Here is a 27,655-nt window from a genome sequence, read left to right on the forward strand (position 1 = left end):
AAGACGGGACGAGAGGCACACAAATCATGTTCATCATGAACCAACTAGCCCGCCAGAACGTCCTTCTAAATGGTGTTAAATGAACAGGTGGGTCGATCTAATGAAGGCGAGGAGGGAGCGGTGATGCGGCCTCTGCGTCCAAGCAATATATGAGGACGGCCGGGTTGTCCGGCGGGAGACCCGCTGCTGCCAGGGGCCGAATTCTCGTTGGCTTCAGCGCCGGGGAAACCCACAAGTTGTGAATATCAGCTTCAGTATTTTGCGAGTTTCAGGCAGGACACTTTGGGCGGGGATATAAGTGACGAAATTAAGGCCACGTCCGAGTGACGGCAGGATTGAGGACAACCCCGACCCGGATCCTCCGAAGCACAACCTCCTCTGCACGGGTAAGGCCGCGGGCGAGGGTTATCGCACACGGAGGGACGAGAACATGTGTGCAGCGCCGGAGGTGCTCCTTTCTTGTGAGAAGGAGGGTAGCATCACCCATGATGAGGAATTGAGGCATTGATGTGGGTAGGGTCGTCAAGCAGGTTGCAGAATCTGCAGATCTGATGACAAAACCTGTGACGCCAAGACAGCCAAACCATCTTCAGTACCGATGAATGCATAATAATAATTAATAATAATAATTGGTTTTTGGGGAAAGGAAATGGCGCAGTATCTGTCTCGTATATCGTTGTACACCTGAACCGCGCCGTAAGGGAAGGGATAAAGGAGGGAGTGAAAGAAGGAAGAAATTGGTGCCGTAGTGGAGGGCTCCGGAATAATTTCGACCACCTGGGGATCTTTAACGTGCACTGACATCGCACAGCACACTGGCGCCTTAGTGTTTTTCCTCCATAAAAACACAGCCGCCGCGGTCTGGTTCGAACGCGGGATCTCCAGATCAGTAGCCGAGCGCCCTAACCACTGAGCCACCGCGGCGGGTACCGATGAATGCACGGAAGTCAATTTGGGCGGGGTGGTAAAAACCGTGGTGATCCAGCCACCATGGCAGTCGTGTGGCTAACATTTTCTCGGTCAACTTGCACAGCGTTGACGTTAGAGAAATAGGCCGTAAGTTGCAAAGGTCCGTCGATGGCTTCTCTGGTTTTGGAAATGGGATCGCAGTTGCCAATTTCGAGGTCTCAGGAACAGATCCGTTTAGTCATACTTTGTTAATGGTGTCGAGAAGTTGAGGGAGAGGACAGTACAACTCGTGTTCTTGTACACCGCATATGGAGCGGCATGCGGACCGGGAGATGTCTTCCGATTAGCCTCATCTATTGCTACAAGCTACTCATGCATAAGAAAAATGACTCGCAATGCCCTCGGCGTCGGCTGCTGATTGCCGTCCTTTTCGGCGCAGAGCAAATTTTGTGGCCAAAAGGCAAGCTTAGACCATATGGTATGGGCTTGCTAGAAAAACAGCAGTATTGACATAATAAATCAACCAACGTCGGACGGCTGAGAGGCGGCGCTGTCCAACTCGGACCTCGAGCAATAAAGAGCCCTCGTCGAAAGTGCACGGGCAGCGGCTTTTACCAACAGTGTCCCGGACTAGGGTACCCATTAGTCTTCTCGTAACCAAAGCCTTTTTGTTGTTGTTAGTTGTGAGCCTCACAAAAGATAGCACATACCCACTTTGGGGGATAAACGCCTTTGGTTCTCAATAAACGTTTTCACCATTATCATCATTATCATAAAGGCTTCGTGCCCGGCGCAGCTGAGGAGTAAGAAGGACATCGGGCAGTAGAGAAAGAAGACGGCGCAGAACGCGGAGCGCGTGTCGGCGGCCGGTCGCGCGGCGAAGAGGACAACGGACTGGGCGGGCGTGCGAGCCATTGGCGTGAGCTGATCGCGCGTGGCGAGGCCCGCAGCTGTTCGATGGGCCCACCCTGACTGTCCCTGCGGGACCCGCCGAGGAAAATTTGCACTCTCCCTGAGTAAGTGACCCGCAACGCCTTGCTCTGCGACTCGCCGCCGCCCGCACGGCCGCCGGCGCAGGTCTTGGGCTGCCGGCGGTGTCTGGCCGGCCGCCCGGCCTCGCGCCGGGGTATGGCGCCTGGGCCCCGCGGCCCAACGGTCATCTGGAACTGGCTAGGGCTTCACCGAACGCGCTCAGAGCCGGCCTTTCGTCGCGCTACGCTAGCTGAGCTCGAGGTTTCCCAGATTTTCTACCGTTTCAAGATTTTGCTGTCCCGCGCAACATTTGCTGCTTGAGCGGGATTGTCTCCTGCCCTTGACATACGGGAGCCGGTTAGCGTAGGCAAGAGCAAGTATATCTGGCAGCACGAGATTATCACGGCTCTCCGCGTTGCCGCTACGTCCGGTGATTCGTGTCCCATCAATGCGCGGCAGTTAATTTTCCCGTATCTTAGTGGCAAACTCATGGCGCTGGTACCATGAATAGGAGCCCGCTTTTCCGCGAAGGGGACAGCACAGGCGGAATGAACTAAAGGACGAGCTGGGTTTGTTTTTCACCGCCGCCACGGCGGGAAATAAGCTTTTCCAGTTAGGCCTAAAATGACCTTCAAACCGTTTGACGCCTCGCGCCGTCTTTCCGTTTTCGGATACTAATAGGGACCACAAATGTGACGCGACGTGAACGAATGCACACGCATTTGCAAGTACGTGGCTGGCGCACTTCGCTTGTGACGAGTGTAGTTCTTACGATCATGTTTCTCATGCCGAAGACGGCTCGCACGGCTGTTTTTCACCTACAGCTAATCGATGGATTGCAGGCTGTGCACGAGCCGTGATACTGCTTCTTTCGCAGGTCGACGTCTCGACTCTCCGTTTCGTTCGGGGGGTTCGTGGGCTCCGACTTCATCTTCAGGGCGTCGCTCCTTCGTGGGATGAGGGTAACCCCCAAACCGCAGCAGCAGTCCATCCCGCAGCAGTAACTCGGCCGGCGCCCCTCCTTCGCCCTCACAGCGAGAATGGCTGCCGCTCTTCCTCCCGGGGCCTCTCCGAGCCAGGGATCTCCCGCCCAAGCGGCACCCCTGGCAGACGTTCCACCGCCTGTGGACCCTGCGGCGTTCGGCGCTGACGCCTTACCTCCGCCGCCACCACCAATCGCCGACACTGGAGAAGTTCCCCCAGCGGCCGCCCCGCCCGAGGCCGCGGGGATACAGCCAGCCCCGGGCACTTTCGTAACAACCACGGCAGCGGATGCACCCGTGGCACAAGTGATGATCGACCCGAACAAGAAGGAAGGACCGAAGAAGGAATTCATGGCGGCGGTCAAGTCGTACGAGGAGATAGTCGGCGGTAACGTGATTCGCGGCAAGATGTACCTAGAAAGCAAGCCGCAGTACGAGGCAGGGGGCCCTATGGGCATGGGCGGCGGAGGCTTTGACAGGCCCATGGGGATGGGCTACCAAGGACCCATGCCGTACCCGCCGCCCATGGGCATGGGAGGAGGGTACGACAGGCCTCCCATGGGGTACGACGGACAAATGGGCGGCTACGGCTACGACAGACCACCAATGGGCGGATACGGTTACGACAGGCCGCCGCCTGATATGTACGGAGCGCCCAGGGACAGGCCGTACTCGCCAGATCGCGGCAGGTATCCGCCTGACTATGACCGACCACCGATGGACAGGCGAGAACGACCTAGGAACCAGAGAGACGATGACTACTATTACGACGAGCTTCCCAAAGGACGCTCCGAGACAAGAATGCCCGTCAAGCAGGAATCCGCAAACCGGGCCGAGCGCGTGATTCAGAAGATACGTCAGGACATAGAGGCCTTCGACAAGGACGAGGGTGGAGTAGAAGATGCCACGAATGTTCCTGGTAGCAAGCCGAGCGAAAGCATGGAGAGGAAACCGCGAACAGGACCAACGCGTGCCCTGTGGAAAGCTACAGATGATTACGAAGACGAGCCGCCACCCGCACGACGGAGTCCCCGACAGAGGTCGTCGTCTCACCGGTCGCGAGACGATGGCGATGACTATGACGATTACGATGACAAAAGGCGCAGCAGAAGCAAGAGATCTAAATCAAGGCATGATTACGACGATGAAGACAGGCCCCGCCGAGGCCGATCCCGCAGAGACGAGTCGTCGTCTTCTTCGTCATCTGATGGCCGTCGACAGCGCCGGAAGAGGCACGACTCTGACGATTACGACCGCGGGCGCAGTTCTTCGCGGCGGCGACGCGACTCGGAAGATTACGGTGACAAGCGCGCGAAGCGCAGCAGGTCGCGTTCAAAACGACGGGACGAAGAGGACGGTGACAGGGCCTCACCGCGTCCACGGAAGGGCAAGGGCGGCGAGGGGCTAGTTTCTCGGCCCACAGACGACCGCAACTTCATGCAAGCGGGAATGCTTTACCGATACGAAAGCCAGCCGCTAATGCTCGTAAAGGGAGACGTGTACAAGAAAGAGGAAGCCGCTGCACCAGCGCAGGAAGCAGGTCAGGAAGGCGGCCAGAAGGAGGAAGAGGGAGCGCCTCAACAGGCGAGGTTCCTGTCGCCGGACCAGTACCAGGACTTCCTCCTAGGTGTCAGGGCTGGAAGAAGACCGCTGGGCTACCCTGTGCGTGCAACGCCTTCGGCGGTGGCTGAAGAGCTTGGAAGGTACCACGATTTCCTCGGCAGCGTCATGCCGGAAGACGCTACTCGCGACGCAATGGCGGCTGAGGTTGGGAAGTACCATTCGTTCATGCTGGGCGCGGGTAACGCCCCCTCGCGCGAAAACAAGTTCACCGAGTTTCTTCTAGCAGCAGACAAGGGTGTTGCCAGAGTCGTGAAACCGGTCCCGCCAGCAGAAGCCGCGCAGGGCGCTGCGGGCAGCAGACTCCCTCCGGGCTACCAGTCATTCACAGTGCAGGCTAAACCGACGGTGGGGGCTAAGCTCAAAGAGGGAGCTGAGGGGCAGCAGTACCACGAATTCACTGTTCAGGCAAAGCCGGAGCAGGATGAAATGGCCCGGCGCTCTTCGAGTGACAACCAGTTCACAATGCAGACAAGGCCTCAAAGGATGCCCAGCAGGATGAAGGGAGAGCGATACGAGCACATGGAGGATACACCGCAGCTTAAAACAGAATGGTGGAGTCGTGCAGCCGGCATGTATGACGACGGCAGGCCTCCGTCGAGAACCAGGTCCATGAGGGGCCGCCGCGGGCTAGCGAGGTCCGCATCGCCCCGTATGGTTTCGCCGCGGCGCAAGGCCTACGATGACGAAAACGGCGACGCCTATCAAGTGACGAGCCTCGAAATGGAGGGCCCTATCAGCAATCAGTACGCCCAGATGCGCATATCGAGGCGCGGAAGAGACCCCAATAGGATGTACTCGGCAACAAGGAGAATGTCTCCGAACGGCTACGGAGGACCTCCACGTAGAGCCTCCCCGGAGATGATTGGAATGGGTGGAATGGGTATGCAGTTGCAAGGAATGCAGATGCAAGGAATGCAAGGAATGCAAATGCAAGGAATGCCTATGCAAGGGATGCCCATGCAAGGGATGAACATGCAACCGATGGGCATGCAACCGATGACCATGCAACCGATGGGAATGCCTATGCAGGCTATGCCAATGCAAGCGATGCCCATGCAAGGAATGCCTGTTCAATACGATCCCCGCTCTGGCCGCGTTCCGATGCGCATGGACCGTAGAATTCATCAGATACTGAGTCAGCAGCCGCCGGGGGGACGGTACAACGTTCCTCCCATGCAAGTAGCAAACGCAGCTATGCCAGTGCAAGCGCAAGATGCCATGGTATTCAAGTACCAGATCCAGAACGAAAGCAGGCAACGCCAAGCGGACGAAGGTGACTCAAAGGAACAGGGACCGGCCACAAGGGACGTGCTCATTGAGACGTCCAAGGAGGTACTTGTGGAGAAGGTCCTCAGCTCGCAAGAAGTGCAGGTGGCGGAAAAGAGAGTGTCCAAGGCTACCAGCGCGAGAGTCAAGACTCGCTCGTCGGCAGCGGCCACGCACGACGCTGGTTCCAAGAAAAACGCCGAAGCTCAGGCCGAGATCGAAGAACAGATGCCTCACGTCAATTTTACGAGGAACCCGAACTACGACAGCCCTCCACCGGGATATCCTTTCCCCATGGGCCCATTCCCGGGTCAGTCACCCATGTTCCCGCCTGCCGCTCCCCCGCAACCGGTGCAGACTGTGTCGACCACTACCGTGCACACCCATCAGCATCATCATCACTATCACGATGATAAAAAGAACTACAAAATCGCATACTTGCTCCCCAGGAGCGGCGAAGTTCGGAGGGACCAAGATCGATACGAGGACCAAGAGCCATTGGGCGCGGCAGTGGGCGTCCAGTGTCTGTCTCTCTACGAGAGGTTCATGAACTGGATATACCCCGACACTAAGCAGACCGAGGATGTGAGCCTGATGACGGACGCCGACGAGCTTGACGACAGGAAGCGGCCGGGCAAGAAAGGAAAGAAGGCCGGCAAAAAGGGAGAGTCGGAAGAGAGCAAGAAGGGAGACAAGAAGGGCCAGGGAAGCGAATCGGAAGCGGAGGCCAAGGCCAAGGCTGCCGAAGGCGCGGACAAAGACAAGAAGGAAGGCGAAGGCGAGGAGGAAAAGAAGAAAGTGCCTCCAGGCCCACCTATCCCCGTCAACCTACCGTGGCAGGGGCACGAGTACGAGTACGAAGAGGAGATCAAGCCCGACGGCAGCCGAGTCGGAAAGTACCGCTACAAAGGTCTTGGTGGGGCCCCGAAGCTGCCCGAAGAAGGAGCAACGGAGTCGATTGGGATGCCGTCGAAGGAGCCCGTTACCTTCGAGACGACGACAACGCGAATGGAGTCCGACGGGCAGCACTTCTGGCAGCGCGAGATTAAGCCCATTCCCGCCGGACAACGGATGGAAGCCATGATGCCCATGAAAGAGATAAAAGGATCCCACGAGTCCTACCAGAGACAAGTGCGGCAGCACCCGTCCATGAGGTCTGTCTCGGGGCCACCGCGGCGCTCCGTGCAGACGACCAAGAAGGTGCACCGCTCGTCGGAACACGGCGCGGTCGCTAGAGCTGGCGGGGCTGACAACTTCGTGCCCGAAGTCCAGATTCGGCTGGACTTCGGGGACACGTCGGACAACAGCGGATCGCGGGGGTCCAAGACCAAGTCGGATGCGTCGGCTGCGTGGCAGCCCGCGGATATGGTGGTCTCTTACGCGCACAAAAGCTTCGACGAAAAGAACATGACCGACGACGAAGATGAGGACGACGACGACGAGATGCTGCCGTCGGGTCACGTCTACGGAGGCCATGGCTCGACCAAGAAGCTCATCAGGAGGTAAGCGCCCGCCTTCTCTCAAATTTTCTGAACTCTACAACGCTGGGGGAGGAGCGGATGGTAAAAAAGGACTCCGTACGGAAAAAAAGGCGCCTTGTCTCTTTTTCGACAGGGCGCGAAAAAAAAACAGGGACACCGAATTCCATTAATACGATAGCATTAGCAGCTGCTAATGAATTTACCTGCAGTGACGCGGTCACGTCATTTCCCTCCACCCCGTGGTAATGCACCGGTCTGGCGACGTTACTTCCCTCCTGCCAAATGACGATTTTTGTGATCGACGACGCAGTAAAAATAGCACGGGCTATTCGTCAGTTTTGTAAAAGGTCACACAAACGGAAATTGGCGTAAAAAATGGGGCGAGGGATTGACACTGAGGACAAATATAGTTGGCCTGTATCGGAGGATCGACACGTTCTAACGACAAATGCGCTATTTAAAATCTGAAAATGGTCGAAAAATGAAATACAGTCGAACTTCGTTATCACGAGATATTGGATATAACGAAGAAATGTTGATTCCCCTTGGAAGCTCGGTCAACACGGGCTATAACGAAGCTCCGGTTATAACTAAGTAATCTCCAGTCTCCTTCAATGTCGTTATAGCTGGATTCAACGGTACAGACGCTGTTTCCGCGCACAGACTGCGGTGCGCGAAGACAGATTTATTGAACGCGAATCGTATGGCTACAGCGCCATTCATTTTTTCAGTGGTAATCACGGAATCTTTTCCGGTGTTGACACCGGCGATTATGAATCTAAAGGCGAGAAGGTTCTCAAATCCAATCATTTTGGCTATGAATGTATCCTTTGCTGCTGTAAAAACACCAGCATAAGTAAAAGAGAGATTCAATATTTATTGAAAAAAATATTGACGCTGTTCTCAGCAGCCCTTTCAGAGTACACAAACGTCCATGCAGTTTCTTTTCACTGCTGCACACGAACTCCGTTTAAAAAAAAAAAACTTCTTGTTCGAGGTTACCTGCACGTGCATGACAGCCCTTTGGTGCCATCGCGTACTTTTTGAAGCGTTTAGTTTTATAACTGCGGTCTTTTTATTTTACTTTAACAAAAGATCGCCGGACAGAAAACGAACACTTAACGGGATGATCACTAACTGCAAAAGCACGTTAAACGCTGGTTTTCGACCGCAACGCACCGTCAGTAGCTCTGGCAGTTTTGCGTGTCATGAGCATAAAATATCTAAATCTTGTCAGTTAACGTAGTTACTTTGCATCACAGGCCGCGAACTCAGCGCCAATCATGAGTGTGTACTTTCTAGACATGTGGCAACAAGGACTAAGAGGCCAGGTGGGCACAAGTTGTTCGCCTCAGAGCCTGGCCCTCTAATTTCGCTCTTTGCTGTTTGCGGTACGCCTCGAGCGTGGTCCTATGACCGTCGTTGTGAGACGACCACATACGCTTGTGCGAGGTGTGGTCACACAGCGTCTCTTTTTCCCACTGATCTCCAACAGGGGTCGCAAGATGAGGGGCATGCCGAACAAGGAGATGATGGCCTACTCCATGGTTGTCCTCGTGGCCGTTGTGGGTCTCGCCCTCCTGATCACGATGACCGGACACAGGTCCCAAGCAAGGCACAGTGAGTCCGCGGCGACGTTATAGTCGTTTTTCTTTCCTTTGTTTCCTTTGCTGTTAGTGCGCTGCGCTACGATTAGGTTGTTTTTCAGAATACGGAACATTTATGTGCGATTTCGTAAATGCATCACCATAATCATCACAATGAAAACCTTTCAGCTATCCCCATTTACCTGAGCCGTGGTGCCAGCCGCGTCTACCCTATCCAAAGAAATTTAAATCAGATTTTTAGCCTCCCATTCAGCTGATGTATAAACGCTGCAGCTGGCACTCAACCCTTGTCGAGTACGCTTTCCCTTCCTTGTTGTTTACTCGCTCATTCTAGAAGACCACCTTGCGTCTGTCCTCACCATTGCATGTTGTGACTGAGCCTCTGACATTAACTTTTTACTAAATTACGCCGGTTAATTTTTAGCCGTTAGCTGCACCGTGGGAACATGGGTGTACCACCACAGTGCAAACTGGACAGAAATTACAACAGCGACATGTCACCCACTGTGTTATGTTGCTGCGCACCTTTTGTTCAGTTTGTGCAAAATTAAGCTTTGTGAAACGCGTTAAACTAGGAGATGATTCATCTGTGTGCCTGGCAGCCCCACAACAGCAGCCGTAATTTTGATCGTGTATACACAGCTTCTTTTTTTCCACAACTAATTCTATATGAGTACGTCAGTGTTCTTCAGAAGCACTGGGGAAAAACACTGCACCGCAACAATAACCTAATATTGGCGTATGGCCCGCCACAGCACTGTTGGCGATCTAAGCGCGTCAAGCAGTACAAAAAAATAATTTTATTGCCTTAGGCACCGCACCGTCTTGCTATTGCAGATACTGCGCGAGATAATTTTGTGAAGTAGCGTTGAGATGTGGGCGGGTCGGCTCACGCCTATAATCAGCAAAAAAATAATAATATGCCGGGACTACACACACCAAAAGCAAAGGATCAGCGCCCTGTTAGTCCGTCTTAACTACGTGTCGTCCCTGGAGCGTTTTCTCGTTTATTTTGAACAAATTTTCATCTACTCTCGCTTTTAGCCTGAGGCAAGTGACTGGAAATCCCGCACTGCCGCTGTTCATTTGTGCCTCCGTTAGTACGTTTTCTTTACTTCTTACGTTTCAGCCTTTGGACTGGATCGTCACCTCGTCCTGAATGCTTCCAAGTTCAAGGCCTTCCAAGCGGGACCAGGTGAGGTTTCCAACCATTAACCTACCTGCGCACATAGGAAGGGGCGAGCAGCCTCGCCGATACAATCAAACTTCATTCATTCACTTCTCACACCTCTTCAACTCTTTTTAGGCGGCAATGCTTTCTGGAACGCTGCTCCGACCGTGTGCAAAGATGCCCGTTGCTTGACTAAAGGTGAGAACACTGCCTTTCACGCGCGACCTTCGTAACAGGACTGCCGATGCGATGAGTGTGATAAAGAAGAGGGGACGTGGAAGGACAACACTGGACACCTTTAGCATGCCGTCTGCTGTGTTACCGTACGGTTACCAGAGTACCGGGAGCCTGTGCACAGTCAGTGCCGATGCGCTAGGTGGCGCCAAGCACCCGGTAGCTACGCGCAGGACTGTTGCATCGGCACCAATCAGCGCGAACGCACTGGTGGTGGGCGGGCTCGTGGTACCCCGGTAAAGGTATAGGAACACATACGGAACAGAGTACTCTGTATGCTAAAGGCGTGTGTAGTAGATCGGTACTGGTTGGCACTTAAGTTAATTTTCCTTAATTCAAATCCATTAAGTCTATTGCAGCCTAATTCTTCTCAGTGAGGTTTTCGGTCGACACGACCTCACGATAGATGCGTCGAATGGAGACTATGGTTTAACCACTACACAGCTGCTTGCAATGACCCAACCTTTTCTTAAAGCCTCTCGTTTGGTCAGCCTCGCTTTCGGCAGCGAAGTCAGTGACATGAGTACTTGCATGTTGCCGATTGATATCGAGTATAGTGGGCTTCGTCGCGCCGATTCTGCTCCAATTAACCAAATCATATACTGATTTTGTCACGCTTTGTACGGTCAGTTCCATATTAAGTACTTTAGTCATTCCTCCTTCAAAGCCCACTTCACCACGAAAGACATCCTGAAAGCTTTAAAACGGACGATATGCATTATAAAACGCGCCGTCATGCAGAGGCAACATTAAGGTACGCGAATATATCCTTCACACGTGGCTTCGGGGTCAACTCCCCCGTGCGTATTTTTTCCCTTTCCCTCCTCGCTCTTTGTCCTGCCTCGTCGCTTCACCAGGGTCGGCGGCCGTCAGACACCTTCCCAGGGACTACGTGAAGTCCGCCTGCTCGGACTTCTACCAGTTTGTGTGCGCCCACCAGAACGTGACCGACTCTCCGCGCGTGGTCGCCCACCGGGCACTCGAGGACGGCGTGCTGGGCGTCATCAAGGGTAAGTGTATCGGAGACCCGCAATCGGAGACACCACCTCGTTGTTGCCACTGGAAATATTATTGCAGCTACAGCTGTTTAAACTCTCTCACGTGTGACAGATTGTAAAAAATGCGAATTTCTATTTTTTTTATTTTCATTTCTAACGTACTTCAAGAAACTGTCTTTTCGAGCAAATCAAGGACAAAGAGTCAGCTGCCAAATATTGATCCCGCACTACGTCACAACGTGTCACGCTGACTGGTCAGAATGTAGTGACGTCCCGCACGACGTAATATGACAACGCGCCCCACTGGCTGGATAGAGAATGCCGACCACTGGCTTTTACGGATTTGCTTACATGGTTTCTCGTCAGCCCTATTTTTGTCTTGTTTTCGCTAAGGGTTCTGCAATATGATACGTTTATTTTTATTGCGAACAGTTGCGGCATTTCCATGAATTTTTTCGTGTAAGGCAGGAGCTAGGTTCGAATCCTAGTACCACCGGAAATCCGCCGGCTTTTGCTAATTTGCTCAAGGGCTTCGATAATTGGTCGTTGTCTTGTCAAGAAGGCGAACACTTGATGAAATATCACCTTACCTGTGCTGAAAGAGCGCTGGTCTTATCGAATGAATGAATGAATGAATGAATGAATGAATGAATGAATGAATGAATGAATGAATGAATGAATGAATGAATGAATGAAACTATTATTTAAGAGCTTTGCCCACTTAATTCTGCGGCCTGTTTTGCCCGAAGGCGGAAAGTCTCTAAGATGCGCGCATCTGCCGTCTAGATTGAAGGGAACTCTATCATACCAATACCTCATCCAATTTAAACAGACTATCCCATTTTCTGTAGCGTGGTATCGTCGGCTTTTTCGGATAATAAAAATGCTGCTTATATACCGCGATTCAAAGACCACCTTGATATTTCAGCAAAAATATCCTCCGAGAAACCTTGGCGTCGTTAATATCCCCAATCACGCGGATTCTCGTCAGCCCTATTTTTGTTATTGTTTTGTTTTCGTTTAGTTCTGCAGTATGACCCGTTTATGTTATATTGCGAATTGTGGCGGCATGGTCGGGATCTCGTTTAACTGTAAGGTTTTACATCTCCGGAGCTGTCGAGAATTCGCGGACAGTCACGAATCATTGTCATCAGTGCGCAAACTGAAACTGTCGAAATATTTTTCTTTAAAGCCCAGGAAAAGTACCCGGAGCTGATGACTGCTCGCCATCTGTACAAGGAATGCTTGAACAAAGGTGACTACTCTTCCGTGTTCCGATTTGGAGTGGCTAAACATATAAATTGACCTTGACCAACCTGGAGAAATAAAATATTGCCAAGAATAAGCTTCGGAGCCGCGGCGGCGCGAACAGATCAGCTTCGCTGGCCACTGCGCGAGGGCACTATATGCTATCGCCACTTTCTTCTTTATTCCACCACTGTGCTATCGGCGCACCCGGTCACTCTTCATGTTAAACTAAATACAATCTAAACACACAAAAAAAAGCCATGAGCCAACCAGACTAAGCACATGCTTTCGCACGTCTTCTCTGCTTAACCCCGTTAAAACCCTGCCACATTTTTGACTCGCACACTTACGCACTCAAGTATTGCAGTGCATCGCTGCGAGTTCGTAGATCAGCGGATAGGGAAGTACTTGCTCTGAAGTGCTCACCCATAAGTTAAGATTCTCACTCTCCCTCACTCATTCGTTCACTCTCACTTTGCAGTTATTCGCTCACGTATCACACTCACTCATTCTCACACAAGCACACTAACTCTAATTCACACTAATTCACTCAGGCACTCACACCCACCCACTCATCTACGTGCCGAATATCAACCCCAACCCATTATTCATTGGCTGGCTGCAGAGGCGATCAGCGAGCGTGGCTGGGACCCCCTGGCCGAGCTCCAGGAGTCGACCGACCTGAGCGGCTGGCCCTTCACCGACCCCGTGCAGCAGCCGCTCGTGTGGCGAGCCGCCGGACGCACGCTGCGCCGATTCAACCTCGCCGCGTTGCTCTCGTTGGGCGTCGAGAAGCACCCGCACAAGCACGGCGCCAACGTCCTCTCGGTATATACTATACACACAAGCTGCTGCCTCCGTGCCAACGTATTCGTGTCCGATAACTTGGGAAGTTCCATGCCTGACTATGCATTACTTCACCGATTTTACACCTCGTTAAAGTGTAGTTCTCAAAGTGCTGCCGCTCAGTTTCAAATTACTCCGTTCTATTAAATCTGTATCGAATACGATGAAAAACTTTACCCACGATAGAGACAAACTGCCGAGTTGGACAGTGAGGTTGGGACAACCGTGATGGTTTCCATGTTGTTGTAAAGTGTGAGCGTCTGCAAGGGCGGTTGTTGACTAGGTTTTAGAGAGAGAGCTCTACTAACTTCGAGTCTCGGGTTTCAGTTCGGTAGTTCATCTGACATTTAAGTGATCTTAGGACTTAGCGATTTCATAGCAACATCCTTAAGTGAGATGCCAAAACATACTTTGATTATGACCAACGCGATGGTGTCCCCAAACTCGGCCTTGGTTGGTAAAACATTAGCCCACCCCCACTCCCAAAATTTCCCCGAAATTTGGTCATCGATTTGGACCAAAATTGGTAGCCAATACGATGGTGACCTTCAAATTTGGTCCACCCCATCTCCCATATTTCACCATCTCGGATTTGGACTATGGCGAGCGCCACCACCGCTGAAATTAGTACTTATAGCAGCCGCCAACAACAAACCAAGTGATAAGAAACAGCAAAATCATAATAAAGCAAGAAAAAAGCTACCGCTTGACCACAGGTGCAACATAGTTAAACCACTGTAATGTTTTAAAGGTTGGGTGGCCACGTTCTTTATATGATTTTTCAGGGCTGAGTGCTTTGTAAGCTTGCGACAGCCGTAACTTTTTTGTGTGATCAGGATTCTCTCACTATCCTCATCCATTCCGTTCCCATATTCTCCTACTCTTATTCTTCAACCTCGGCGTTATTTGGGCTCTGACGACGTCACCCCTTGGCGGCTGGAGTACCCCAAAACTTTTTTTATTCATCATTGTTTAGGCTAAAGTTGCGAAGCAGGAAACGAAGGAGGTGGTGATACTACTTCGTGGTGCTCATAATATATAGAAAAGTAAGAATTTGTGGATTATTCGTGCAAATTTAATAATCTGCGGTTTACTGAGAATGTTACATCTGAAGGCTGCTGTTAGTGCATCATGAGTCATGCTTAATCTACTTGGAACCCTGACGGCCGCCCTACAGTCTCCTGCTATTGCCACTTTCATTAGGCACGATGTCCAAGAGAAAGCACCTCTGTTCCATCCTTTGTTCCGTTACACCCGCATGTCGCATTGCCTTGTCTCGCGTATAAAGCATGTTTTGCGTGCGGCCGCAGGTTGGCCACCCCGAACTCCTGCTCCCGTCGAGCCTGGGCAACCGTTCGGTGAAGTGGTACTACGGCGCCGTGATGCACGCGCTGGCCCCGTTCCGGGAGCGCATCGTGACGCCAGTGTTCGCCGTCGAAGTGTCCGCCTTCGAGAGTCGCCTCGCAAACCTGGTGCGGCCGCAGCCGCGCATGGCCGTCCAGAGGCTCGCCGAACGCCCGGAGCTCGCCGAGGCAAGTGTTCCGCGCGTGCGATTTCGTATGCCGTGCGACCATACTCGCGGTCAACTTTCTGTCGCACTGCGTCAGAGGGTAGGCAGGAAAGGGTAGGAGACGGGCCTTTGTCCCCGTGCCGTGGGGAGTGGGTTGCTCGATGTTCAGGTTTAGGGGTACGGAGGGGTTAGAGGGGGAAGTTGGAGAGCCGCTGTGGGGTCGCCGTGGCTGATGTAGCTCAGTCCCCACGACACGGGACACAGGCCAGTCTCCTTTTTTCCTGTCTATAGTCTCTGCTGCAGTGCCACAGAAAGTTTACCGCGAGTATAGAAGCCCCGCGAGGTCAGCTCATTACTACAGATGCCGACCGACGGCAATCCGTGCCTCCGTGTCGTTTCGTGTTCCTCGCCCGTGGATGTTGTGCGCCTTAAAGTTGAATTGAGCACGTTACTTCTCCGCCTATCACTCCTACGTCTCGAGGGACAGGATGAAAAGATTGTAACGTATAAAATTAAACGCCAGACTGTTGCAAAGAAAACTACTTGTTTTGTTAAAGTAGTCAGGCGTATACTTACTGTTGCCTCTTATTCGGCCGACTTATTAGACTGCGGACTGTTTTCGAGCCGCGGACACAGCCAGCGCGAATATGCATGTTAGTTTTAACAGTGATGCAGGCTAAGTACCAGAGTACGCAGTTCTTCGCGTGTGGCGTCAATCTTCCAGAGTTATATACAACATAATGCCACGGACCCTGGTACCCTAACCTCCAGGGATAGTGGGAGGAGCACGGAGTTAGTTCGGAGTTATTTCTGGTTTCGATCGTAAAACCATTATTCGCAGTCAAACTTGTGTGTGGTGAGGACCGCCGCTTGAGAGTACGACGCTGCGTTGACAAGACATGCTACATCTCGTCCAGATTTTTAATGCCATGAAGAAAGCTGTCGTGCGTCGACGTCCATGTGAAGCAACCACCTGGCAACTGTGGAGGTGGCAGGCCGGAAGAAGCACGCCAGATGTTGGCTGATGACGGAATAAGAATTACTCAGCAAAATTCTTACTCAGTAAAACAGAATAAAGCGATTACGAATACAAATGAAACCGGAATAGAATCAGAATTGCAATAGACTCAGACTTGGAATGGAATCTAAATTGGAATAAAATCAGAAATTGAATAGATTGTTGAGTTTAAGATAGCGGAATTAGAATATAGAATCAAAATTGAAACACATTGGCAAACGTTAGAAAAATGCTATCGCATTTTCACCGGATCAATCCGACTGATCGCCGCTAAATTTTTTTCTCCCTCGCCCGAGCAGTTCCTGAGCATCGCTCTCGAGAACATCACGCGAGTGACCAAGTCAACGGAGTTCCTGGTCAAAGACGTCGACTATGTCAACGACCTCGTGACTGCTATCAAGGAGACGGCACCGTGAGTGGTGGCAGTCTTGTCCTGTGTCGTACAGCGCATACGCCATGGCCCTGACGTCTTGGTGAAATCGTAGCGATTAATCGTAGCGCTCGAAAGTATAGATTTTGGAGAGTCAACACCTTTGACAGCACCAAGGAACGCAAGAGAAATGCGAACGGGCGCTTATTTCCAGTTGTGATTTTACACGCCAACGAAACGTTGAAGTATGGGATGCAGGCTCTTTAATTATGGTTCCAGGTCAATCGCAACCACCTGGGTTTCATTAACGTGCACCGGATGCCCCCCCCCCCCCCAAAAAAAAAATGTTACCATTCACCAAACTTCACTACGAACTTAGCTATTGGCTGGGAAAAATTGTAATTATTCATCAATCTGCGCCTGTCCGCGGATTGGTCCAACACTTTTTTTTTTAATTTGCTCGATACAACCTCTTGCGAAGGCTCGCAAAGCAAGCATCAGAGACCCATCTGAACAAAAATGTCACGAAATTGACGGCGTCTCTGCTCGGCACTGTCAGTTGGTCACGTCGCGCCTCTGGCGGCCACGCAGGCACATTGTGCTCAACTACCTGGGCTTCCGGCAAGTGGTGGTGGCCTCCCCGTTCCTGCCATCCAAGCTGCAGGCACTCAGCGCCCTGGGCCGCTCGCCCGCGCTGCGCAAGGAGATTTGCCTCGGGGTGGTGGCCGAGTCCCTCCCCGTCATGTCCCTCTACGCCGGATTCAACGCCTTCAAGCAGGGACTCAACGCCTTCAAGGTCTCCTACTCCTCCTATTCTTTCTGTTTTCGATGTAAAGTCCTTACGTCAGTGTAACTTTATGAAGAATACGCACAGAGTAGGAACAAAATGTCGACAGTGTTTGTTATAACGCCGGTTATGCAGACCGGAACTTTCATACATATTATTTAGATCATGTTGACTTCAGCAAGCTAGCTTAACTGCTCTTCACCTCATCTGCAGCATAACCTGCGTATAACGAAGTGAACATCAGTAACGAATTTTTATAGAGAATCATCATTGCCAGGAATTTATATAAGAATTATCATTATCAGAATTGTCATTATCGAGAATTATAAGCTACCTGCTGCGCATGCGAAGATCGCCCTGAAGGCGCCAGATGGCGCCAGGTGCCGGCCAGCTTCTTGCACGCCTGCCGCGTCAGGACCAATCAGCGCATGCGCACTGGCGGCGCGTGGAAGCAGGTCACGGTAACGGCCGCGGACCGCGCTATGCTAAATCGCTAATACAGTAGAACTTCGTTATAACCAAACTGTTTACAACGAAATAATGGATATAACGAAGGAATGACGATTCCCCTTGGAAGCTCTCCCAACACAGGCTATAACGAAACTACGGCTATAACGAAATAATCGCCGGCTCCTTTCAACTTCGTTATAATGAGGTTCAACTGCATATGGTCGTTGTCATGCAAGTCGTACCGCGTTCTTTGTCTCGACTTAATTCCTCCAACTCAGCTTGTGCCGGCCTGTCTGTTAGATCAATAACTAATGGACGAAGTTTGAAACTGGTTAGTTTCATTCTAACGAAGAACGATGAAAGCTAAGGTGAGATTGAAATATTACCACTTTCATAACTGATATGTCAGCGGAAAATCTTTCTCAGTAGTGTACTACACGGCTGTCTCGGGGGAATCAGAAGCCGACAAAGAAATCATGTTTGGCTGTGAGGGTGCGTTACACGTTTAACGCGAGGTCTCTATTTTTAGGCTGCGAACATTTCTGGAGCTGCGAAGGACGTTGTGTCGTCCTCCGTGAAGATGATGAGCTGGATGGATGACGCCACAAAAGCCAAAGTCGCCAAAAAGGTGGGAGGCATAATTCGTTGCGCGTTTTGGCCCGGAAAATGCGGCGTCCGCAGTAACCAGAGTTAGCCGACCCTTCATGTTTCAGATTCTTAACAGCCGCGTGAAGGCTTTCCACCCGTCGTGGATATCCGACAAGTTCAAGGTTTTCGCCCAACACGAAAACGTAAGTGCGTATTTCGGCTTCGTTAAAGGGCAACCCTGGAGGTTTACCGAAGTTCGAATTTTTTTAATGGATTTTCCGATAGGCTCTGCTCTCCATCGAGACCATTTCCGCTAAATCACATATCAAAGAAACAGCACATCGAGGCGACGCAACGTCACCCCCGAACCCCAGAAAACTACGTTGCGTCGCCTCGATGTGCTATTTCTTTGATGTGTGCAACGATGTGTATCTGTGTTAGTTTTCCCACGCCTGCTGTTTTATCTGGTCACGTGGGTCTTGGATGGCATTATAAAAGCTGCTCATTTCTCTGAATAAATGTGTTGGTAGTCAGCGCCAGTCCTGTCCACTTCTTCGTTTGCCCTTGTCTTTTCGCGCTGCATCCTTTCCCCACGATCACTGACCAACAAGCGCAAACAGCCACTTTAGGAATTAAGGAGGTTAGCCTTTCGTTTCTAAGCCACTGCTCTGTGCTGATGACAACCTGGCTTCGTTGGTGTCTCTCCAGGTGCCGATGGTGACTGAGAACGAGGGTCTCCGGTCGTACGCGTCCATACGAAAGGCGCTCTTTGAGAATACACTCAAAGCTGAAGCCGCTCACATCGACGAGAGGTGAGCTCCGACGCTTAAGTTGCCCATTTAATGGAAAACTGCGAGCTGCATTTCAGCTGTGGCTCTGTGCTGTAAAGTATCGTACCCTTACTAGTTCGAAGCTCGAATGTTTGCGTATTATCGGCCCACGTTGAGGTGAACTTTGCGCATGGCTGCACAAAGCCATGCCGTGCTGCCTCTATACTCCTTCCATCGGGTGAGGGAGAAGTCGAAACCCTTCCTCTCCGGACAGTTGCAGTTTTGTTGCCGATTCCACAGTCAGCACCAGTTCACACAGTAATCCGGCCAGCAATGTGGCGACGACCAGGGCGCGCTGATTTGAAAGTTCTATGCACAGGAGTTAGTTCCCGACGTGTATTTTCTCTCTACACAAAAAAATTGTTCGCTCTGCTAAGGAGTCTGTTCCAGTAAAGAATTTGCTCCCCATGGGTACAGGTTCGGTCCCTACACACGTCTTTCTCTATACACGAAGCTTTGCTCCCTGTCAACATGCACCTGCTGCGTATACACACGGGTATACGGCAGGTTAGTCAGCCTGGAGCAAATTCCTCATACAGGCGCAAAACACCGTTATGCGCACGTTTGACCTGCATGTGTCAGTGCCTTTAGTTTTCGCCCTGGTTTGCAAAACTAACACTATCATCAAAAACCGTACAGCACGGAGATTGTGCCTAATGCTAGCTTTGTACTACAATATCATCGACGTTTTCAGGTGGATCGGAACTATCCTCGACCCGCAGTGCTCCTTCGACGCCCAGGGAACGAGCATTTGTAAGTATTTCGCTAATTTTCCTTTACCCAGCTGCACCTTATGGAGCGCTGGTTTGTCTAAACTACTAAGATTCTCTTCGTGCTCGCAGATGCACCGGTATCCTTTTGGAATGTCTCCTCTCCGTCTACTGACAATTTCCTGTAAGTTTTTCAGAGCATTCCCGATCTACAGCCTCTTGTAACAATTATCAGACAGAAGCGGGAAGGGCGAATGACCGTGACGGTGGCTAGCTGGAAACTGGTAGCTGCAGCTAGCTGGAAACTGCAGCTGGTAGCTGCAGCTGGCGGAGAACTACGGCACCTCTCTCTTTCTTCTTTCACTCCCTCCTTTATCCTTTCCCTTACGGCGCGGTTCAGGTGTCCAACGATATATGAGACAGATACTGTGCCATTTCCTTTCCCCAAAAAGCAATTATTATTATTATTATTATTATTATTATTATTATTATTATTATTATTATATTATTATTATTATTAGCTGGCGGAGGGTATGGCTGACTGGAGATCATGGGGAGCCTTTGTTTTCCAGTCGGCGTACCCAGGCTGGCAATGAGTTAGTCAAGCTGGCATTATTCGACGAAGTCTGGTGTTAAGTGGTTTGGCGTACTTTGCAGGATGATGCACATGCCAGACACCCTGCCCAGGATCTCTCACTGCCTCATGACCATGCTGCTGCGAGAAGGTAAGCCGGCGTCTATCGCTGACACGCAGAGCACGTGGTTCAGCGTCATTAGTGAAGGTGTTGACAATGATAATCATTGGGACTTTTCATCAATCCACGCCGTGCTGCTTGGAACTGTCCGCTCGGCATCAATATCAACACGAGGCGCACATGTAGTTCGATCTTTTTTGTATGCGGCTTTTCTATTCTCTTCTGAAGGTTTCGACCAGGCATATAGCGTTAAAAGTAGATATCCATTTACTATCATTTGTCTATCAGCATTGAACTTTTTTTTAAATCGTAGTTCAAGTTGATCTACGTTGATTGTCAATATTCCAATGAAACATCGGAGCTTGAATACTCTTTGCAGAGAAACCAAGCTAACGCCTTCTTCTGCACCATTGAGAATTTTCACGGCACATTTAGGGCACGGGTCCCACATCATCAGCATGCACGCTGTAGTTTAGTACTAATCGAAAAAAACTTAGGCGATCTTCGGTGGATGGTAAGTGCGTTAGCAGCGAAACGTTCGTTATATGCGAGGTTGACATGGTAAATCTCGTGATATGCGGGGTGGTACGTACACATTTAGGTTCTTTATACAAAAGGTCAACACACTAAGTTCCTTGCATCCGAGATCCAAACTGGAGACATACTTAGGTTCGTTATATCCGAGGTACCACACGGAAGTTCATTACCACCATCGCCATCATCAGCAGAGGTTAACACGAAAGTTTGCTATATCCGAGATTAACATACGAAAGGTCATTATATTCGAGGTAGCATACTTAAATTCAGAGTTCCGACATTAACACACTAAAGTTCGTTTTATTAGAAATGGCATACTGAGGCTCGTTACATCCCAGCTGGCATTTATAACAAAAGAGCTAAATTTAAGGTAGGCCATTACTATTTTTACGTCTCAGGCACCACAGTTTGCGAAAGGCCGACGAGAAAAATATTACCTGACATGGAAGAGTGCACGGGACTAGGGAAGGATCCAAGCGCTCGATTTGCCACCGCAAAAAAGTACTTGTTTCAATTTTTGGACCAACGTCCTTCACCTACTGCTGAATCAAGGTCGTGGTTGGGATCATATGATTAACATCAGCATCCATAACAGTTCTGAGTTTCATGCTCATGATTTCAGACATGTCAGTTTTTTTTTTTTCACAAACGGAATTGGCAGCTGGCACATCCTTCAACCCTATTGCTCAACACAATTGTCTCAAAAATCTGCAGCTGCTCGCGATAGTGCTTTAAAATAAGACAACTGCCAACAAGTTCTCCATTTCAAGTGCGCACAAAATTTATAAAATTAGTAAGCTTGCCTAAATATTTTGTGCACGCTCCATGATAAATTGCGTGTTATAGTTGCACCTTAGCATTTGTAGACATTTGCAAAAAGCGCGTCCAACGTTGCAGTGTTGTATACGCTATGCAGATGGCAGCGCGAGAGGTCCCCACGTTTCCGCAGCAGTACAACACTTGCCTTGACCTCTCTGTGTAAACACTGCTAAAGGCAACGGTGCCTTTCTTCGTTACCAAAAGACAAAAAAAAACTTTAGTACAGAGGATCAAGCCCTATTCACCGCATTTTCTACTACTACTACTACTATTTTACTACTAACTACCACTACTCAATCATCAGCGGCGAATCGAAAAAATACAAAATACACAGGGGCACCTAATTTCATTGCGTGTTGGCAACGCGATAGCATTCGAATCTGTTGATGCCTTTGCCGGGAATGACGTCACTTCTGGTCTGGTGACGTCACTTCCTTCAACTTACGGGAATGCGCCGGTCTGACGTCACTTTTCCTCGGCTAATGCGAATGATCCCATCAGGTGACGTCAATTCCTTTCAGCTAATGGGAATGCGCCGGTCTGGTTTCGTCACTACCCTCCAGCCAATGGGCGAATTTTATGAGCGACGACGTATTTTGTCCCCATGGGGCATCAGATGCAGTCGCGATGATACGCACGATTCACCTCTGGCTCCATATGTTTCAAACCTCTCTGTGCGGTCGGTACAAACACAGTGATGTGCGAGCAAAGGTATGGAGAAAGATCCAAACAAAATTCGCGATCGAGCGTTCAGGCGATGACTCGTAGCTCCGAGCGGAAAAACCATCTCATATTTGTAACCCGTGCCACTGCGACGTCGCTAATAAAATGACTCGCAGTTTGCTCCTACTAGGCCGTGCGTGTTGCAAGTAATGCGGACCGCGATAAATACACAGAAAGGCAAACACTCGCGAACTGCCGAGGCCAACGCTTTACGTGTTTGCGTACGAGCTGCAGTTTCCGTGCTAAAATAGAGCAGAAAAATCCATGCAAAAATATGCTCAGTTGTCCACAGTTTGGTTTGGTTTAGATTTGGTTAATGAAGGTTTAACGTCTCTGTGGTTCTTCAACGTGCGCTGACATCGCACAGTACACGGGCCTATAGCATTTCGCCTCCATCGAAACGCGACCGCCGCGGCCGGAATCTAACCCGCGTCTTTGGGGTCAGCAGCCGAGCTGAGCCACCGCGGCGGTCTAAGTTGTCCACGGTTTTGTGGGCATTGTCTAGTGCTCTTTCCCTTTATACGGCGTCCTCGAGCACGTGAGACAATGACGTTTTTCCAATGCTGGAACGTACAATACATATTCAACGGACTAGTCTTGTTGTCCACTGCAATTAGTGATCACATTGCATATGCATTGCGCGCTGGGCCCGGTCATAATCATTGCATTTTGCTACCAGTCCTGTAATGACCGTTCTGGAGAAGTGACAATGTTAGGAAACAAGCCGGTGCTTCTGCTTACCACTTCGGCTCTCTTCGCTCGCAGGGGGCGACTCGGACCACGAGGAGAACCCGTACTCGAAGCCGCTGTGGACTGCCTCTACCAAGAAGCACTTCAGTAACGTCCGACACTGCTTCTCCAAGCAGCTGTCCGGCACTGCGAGCGAGAACGCGTCCACAACGGTACTGATAGCCTCCTCCGCAGCCACCACACAATCGGAACGTCGCGACGCGTTTCCTTGTCGCTTTCCATGAGGCGAAGCAATAGGCTTTGCCGGCCGCCTTGCATGTATGCTGTCTCGTGACGTATACTAGATGGTTGCGCGTACCGAACGCGCTTCGAAGTCTCGACCAAGCGCCCGTCCTCTCGCTATTCGATTACGGACGTAAACTGGCAAACTTGCATAAACCGAGCTTGCAGTGTCGCCAAGGTCGCCGGTGCTTGCGGTGGCCGGTGGCACAGCGCGTCGCGGAGAGCAAACGTCACTGCAGCGCGAGCGGTGGGCCCGCCGACGAAACCGTTCTCTTATCACGCGCCGCTGACGGAGCAGGAGCGGGGCGCATGCGAGCGCTGCTGTTGATAACCGGGCAGCCCTACCACAGCCCGGCGCCTTGTAGGCAACAAGCCACTTACGGTTCGGTCCGAAAACGCCATATTATTTCAAGGATTTCGTGAACCTCTGGCGTGGACAAGGTTGAGAATTTCTGCCTGAAATTAGAAACGCGGGGCGGAAACGTGGAGGCTAACGAAAAGGGTTCAGCTTAAATTAAGGGCAATGCAGCGAGTTGTGGAAAGAAAAAAAATTGCGGTGGTTTAGCTCTGGTTAAACCTGGAGTGACGCGATAGCTACAGCCGGCCGGGTGGAACTTTGTCCCGTGACTAACCACGTGACCAAGCGTGGCGGCGCAGCCACGCTGAAGGCTCGAAATGCTACCATAATGTGGCTGTCGCTGCAAAATGATAGGTGCAACGTTGAAAGACCGGAAGCGGGCAAAGTTGGTGAGGGAACAAAGGCTAGTCAATGACATCCTAGTCGAAATCAAGAGGAAGAAATGGGCTTGGGCAAGGCATGTAATGCGAAGTCAAGATAACCGCTGGTCCTTAAGGGTAAGGGAGTAGATTCCAGGAGAAGGCAAGCGTATACCAGGGGGCGGCAGAAGGTTAGGTGGGCGGGTGACATTATTAAGCTTGCAGGCATAGGGTGGGCGCAACTGTCAAAGGTCAGTGTTAATTGGAGAGACAGGGTAGAGGCCTTTGCCCTGCAGTTGGTATAGTCAGGCTGATGATGATGATGATGAGCTGCATTGGGCGATCTTATAGTTATGATCTCCAAAAATGCGGCCTTTTCGAATGTTCGGCGCCGCCAGAACATTAAGGCATTGTACAGCTCTCAAGGTTGCTTCTATGCAGAGCTTTGCTGTTCAATACGCGGTCATCTTTACCATCTGTGGGGTAGAGGCGTAGTGTTGACACTCCATGGTATTATTCTGTAGGGCTGCAGTTTTGGCTCTGCGGGCCAAGGCGAGTTGTACAACACTGCTGCCAGAGGCCGAAACCTTATTTCAGCTAACAGTGTCGAAACACCTCGTCTCCCGCACTGTTCTGCGCAATATCCTATTCCTGCACCCTCGCGTCGTCCGCATAGTTTTCAACAGCATGCCGTATTGAGCGCCACAACCAAACCATTCACGCTTCGAGCAGTGCTCAATTAAATGTCGAGCTTTTATGAGGCAGTTGCCTTAGCGCTCGAAAAACAAAAAAGTGCACATTATTTCGAGAACCTAATTTTTCATATCCCGTGGTTTGCCTTGTCGGCGCACTCGACTCAGTTCAAACTCGTAGCCTCTGCGCAGTTGCTAGTGATCCGTATTCCACTCAGTTCTAGTGTATAGGCTACGGAAGTCAACAGTGGCTATAAACAAATATGTACTCCAGTGTGCCTCTCTTGTCCTTTCGGGAGTTTTCGCGATCCTCGAGTGAGGGGGATCTCGAAGTGGATGGAGAGAGTATGTACCGCCGAATATGGTACCGCCTTCAATATACTTATTAAAAGTTTCGTCACAAAGATGTCGAAAGGCGCCGCCATATATTCGACGCTAGCCAGTCAGACATGGCGCTTTCTCCCCTAGTCAAAACACCACCCGTCCCTATAGCACCTACAGTCATGAAAGCGTCTTTGTTCACCCTCCATTCACTACTGCGCTTTCTTTCATAATCTGTTAGATTTCCTCCACAAGCACCGCAACCGGATGCACAGGTAATCACCCTGTCTCGTCGTCTTCCTAAATGCAGGAACTCCTTTCTGTAGTAGCAGACGCAGCGGCTCTGAGCCCAAGCTTCAAGGTAATCGTCCCGAACGCTTCCCCAGATCTGCCCCCAACATATGCTTAACACTCTTGCCTTCGTTGCATGCATGCGACAGATCTACAAGAAGTTCGTCAGCGAGAAGAACATTGACGGCAAGAGCTTTGAGAAGACGCTCAACATGAACGTGGACCAGTTCTTCTTCGTGTCCTACGCATCGGTGAGCGGTGGCCCTTACGCCGGGAAGCTGTTACTGCTTTCGTAGAATTGCATGAACCACGTTGTAACCTTAAGGCACAGCTAGTCCACAGACGAGAAAGATGGAACCCTTTGCATTACTCCACCGATATTGAAGGAGAGGAGAGCAATCTATGAACAGTAATCGGTGGAGACGGGGAGGCAGGTTCAGTGACTGAGGTCTTTTAATCAAGCTTCGAAGGGAGCATAGGGCAACCGTTCAAACTACAGCGAGGGTAATTACTGCTGATAACGTTTAGATTCTAATAGAAGCGAAATAGAAGATAACAGATAAAATGGGTCAGAGGAACATATACAGGTTAGTGACATCGCTGCTGAAATAAGGAACATTAGTGACATAGGCCACACACGTAATGATGGGAACGGATGTCCTTTTTAGGGTTCCAAGGGAAGGGCAGACACAGCAGGGGGCGGTACAGTCAGTCTAATGGGCGGGTGTCAGTTTTTGTGTCGATCCGAAGTTTGGCTTATGGCGTATTTTAACTGGCGACCTGGAGCAGCTCTCCGAATCCAGGACGGAGCAAATATACCCGTCGCGGTCCACTGCACAACTCTGGATCTGAACCAAAATCGCCCCTTGAAACACGTTCTTCGGTTTCGCGGAGCGAGAATACTTGCTCTGTATCGCCGATTGGAATACGTCATTATGCTTGTTGGTTCATTGTAATCGAAGAAGTAAGACTGAGCGCAAGACTTATGACGAGTGGAAGACCCACATCTGTCCTCTGTATTGCTTCCTTGAGCGCTTTTGTGCTTATCGCATTCGGTGGTGTCTTCCGCGGTGAAGCTTTCGGTCCCTGTCATAAGAACCTTGCGTCGTGACCACAGAAACGCCGGTCTATTTGTACGCCTGATGCGGGCGTTGCAAGAGCCGGTCAGGTGGCGTGTAAATAATCATCGGCCGATCAACGTGTCTCGACCGCAGTAACGGTCTGAGGCAGCTGCTTGACCATCCTGCAATCATCTCGCGTATATTTTTGTCTGCTTCTTTTCCACGCAGAGCTACTGCGGCAACTCTCCGCCGGCAAAGCCCTCCCACCACAGCGAAGTGACGAACCGTGACAGGCACGTGTTCCTTCATCTCACCCACTTTGCGAACGAAACTGGTGTTACTCGACATAGTCCTAATTTTAAGCTAAACCTGCGTTTACGTATTAGCGATATGCCGCTGATTGCAGACGTCTAGAAAGAATGCAAAGGGGGGGGGGGGGGTCACTTTTTGCACGATGCTGCGCAGCAATTTGATCACATCTCCGACCGCCATCTTGAAATCTAGGACGGATAAGAAACATTCGAATGCGAGCAGTAAGGGCTAACGCATTTAATACAACCGTGTACTCAAGATTTCGATGCAACTTGAACAGTCTCAAGCGGTTTAAACATATCGGGAGCCGTAGATGAGGGATCCGGAAAAACTTTGACCAGCACAGGTAGTCGGCCCAATATTGGAATATAATGGTCTCACTCTGGTCCTTTGTATGACCGATATTTGCCCATATATTTCCAATATTGGGCTGATTACATGTGCTGCTACGGCTGGGAATCTTTAACGTGCACTGACATCGCAGAACAAATAGCCTCCTTTTGCGTTCCGGGCTCTGCAGCCGAGTCCTTGATAGCGAAGTTCAATGCTGTCTCTTCTCCGCTTCTTGACGCAGGGTGAACACCGCGTTGAAGAACAGTCCCGAGTTCCACGCAGCCTTCCGGTGCCCTACGAAGCGAGCCATGAACCCTGAACACAAGTGCCACTTGTGGAGGACCTCGTGAAGACGACTTTCTTTCAACCCCCTCGACCCACCCGACGTCGCACGACCCCGGACTTTGCTGCCCAAATCAGACCAAGTCGCTCCTCAACTTGGGACCCATCGAGCCTCGCAAAAATGCCGTGTGGCAACGGACCTGTGTTCTGCTGCATAAAATCTTTTTTTTTCCCTTCAACTCGGTCTTATCCTTCATTTGCGATGACGACAAGATGCGAGAAGGATCGGCGGGTCTAAA

General features: G+C 50.8%; 1 protein-coding gene across 1 annotated transcript; it reads left to right on the top strand.

Moving 5' to 3' along the window:
* The first annotated feature begins 1,766 nt into the window (after positions 1-1,766).
* On the top strand, positions 1,767-27,595 carry LOC144111268 (uncharacterized). The gene is made up of 22 exons (XM_077644497.1): positions 1,767-1,925; positions 2,759-7,255; positions 8,730-8,854; positions 9,971-10,036; positions 10,148-10,210; positions 11,104-11,256; positions 12,437-12,499; positions 13,118-13,320; positions 14,649-14,870; positions 16,166-16,278; positions 16,828-17,032; positions 18,003-18,101; positions 18,187-18,264; positions 18,770-18,873; positions 19,586-19,644; positions 19,734-19,785; positions 20,259-20,326; positions 23,141-23,277; positions 25,388-25,438; positions 25,518-25,619; positions 26,658-26,722; positions 27,316-27,595. Exons 2-22 carry the CDS (start codon positions 2,922-2,924, stop codon positions 27,422-27,424), a joined length of 6,471 nt encoding a protein of 2,156 aa, XP_077500623.1. The 5' UTR covers positions 1,767-1,925; positions 2,759-2,921; the 3' UTR covers positions 27,425-27,595.
* The last annotated feature ends 60 nt before the right edge of the window (positions 27,596-27,655 follow it).

This window comes from Amblyomma americanum, chromosome 11 (genome assembly GCF_052857255.1).
Source record: "Amblyomma americanum isolate KBUSLIRL-KWMA chromosome 11, ASM5285725v1, whole genome shotgun sequence".
NCBI lineage: Eukaryota > Metazoa > Arthropoda > Arachnida > Ixodida > Ixodidae > Amblyomma > Amblyomma americanum.

Coding starts and splice junctions, on each gene's coding strand:
- LOC144111268 (XM_077644497.1), top strand. CDS start 2,922: ATGGCTGCCGCTCTTCCTCCCGGGGCCTCTCCGAGCCAGGGATCTCCC. Junction 11,257..12,436: donor CGTGCTGGGCGTCATCAAGG/GTAAGTGTATCG, acceptor TTTTCTTTAAAG/CCCAGGAAAAGTACCCGGAG. Junction 26,723..27,315: donor GAAGTGACGAACCGTGACAG/GCACGTGTTCCT, acceptor TTCTTGACGCAG/GGTGAACACCGCGTTGAAGA.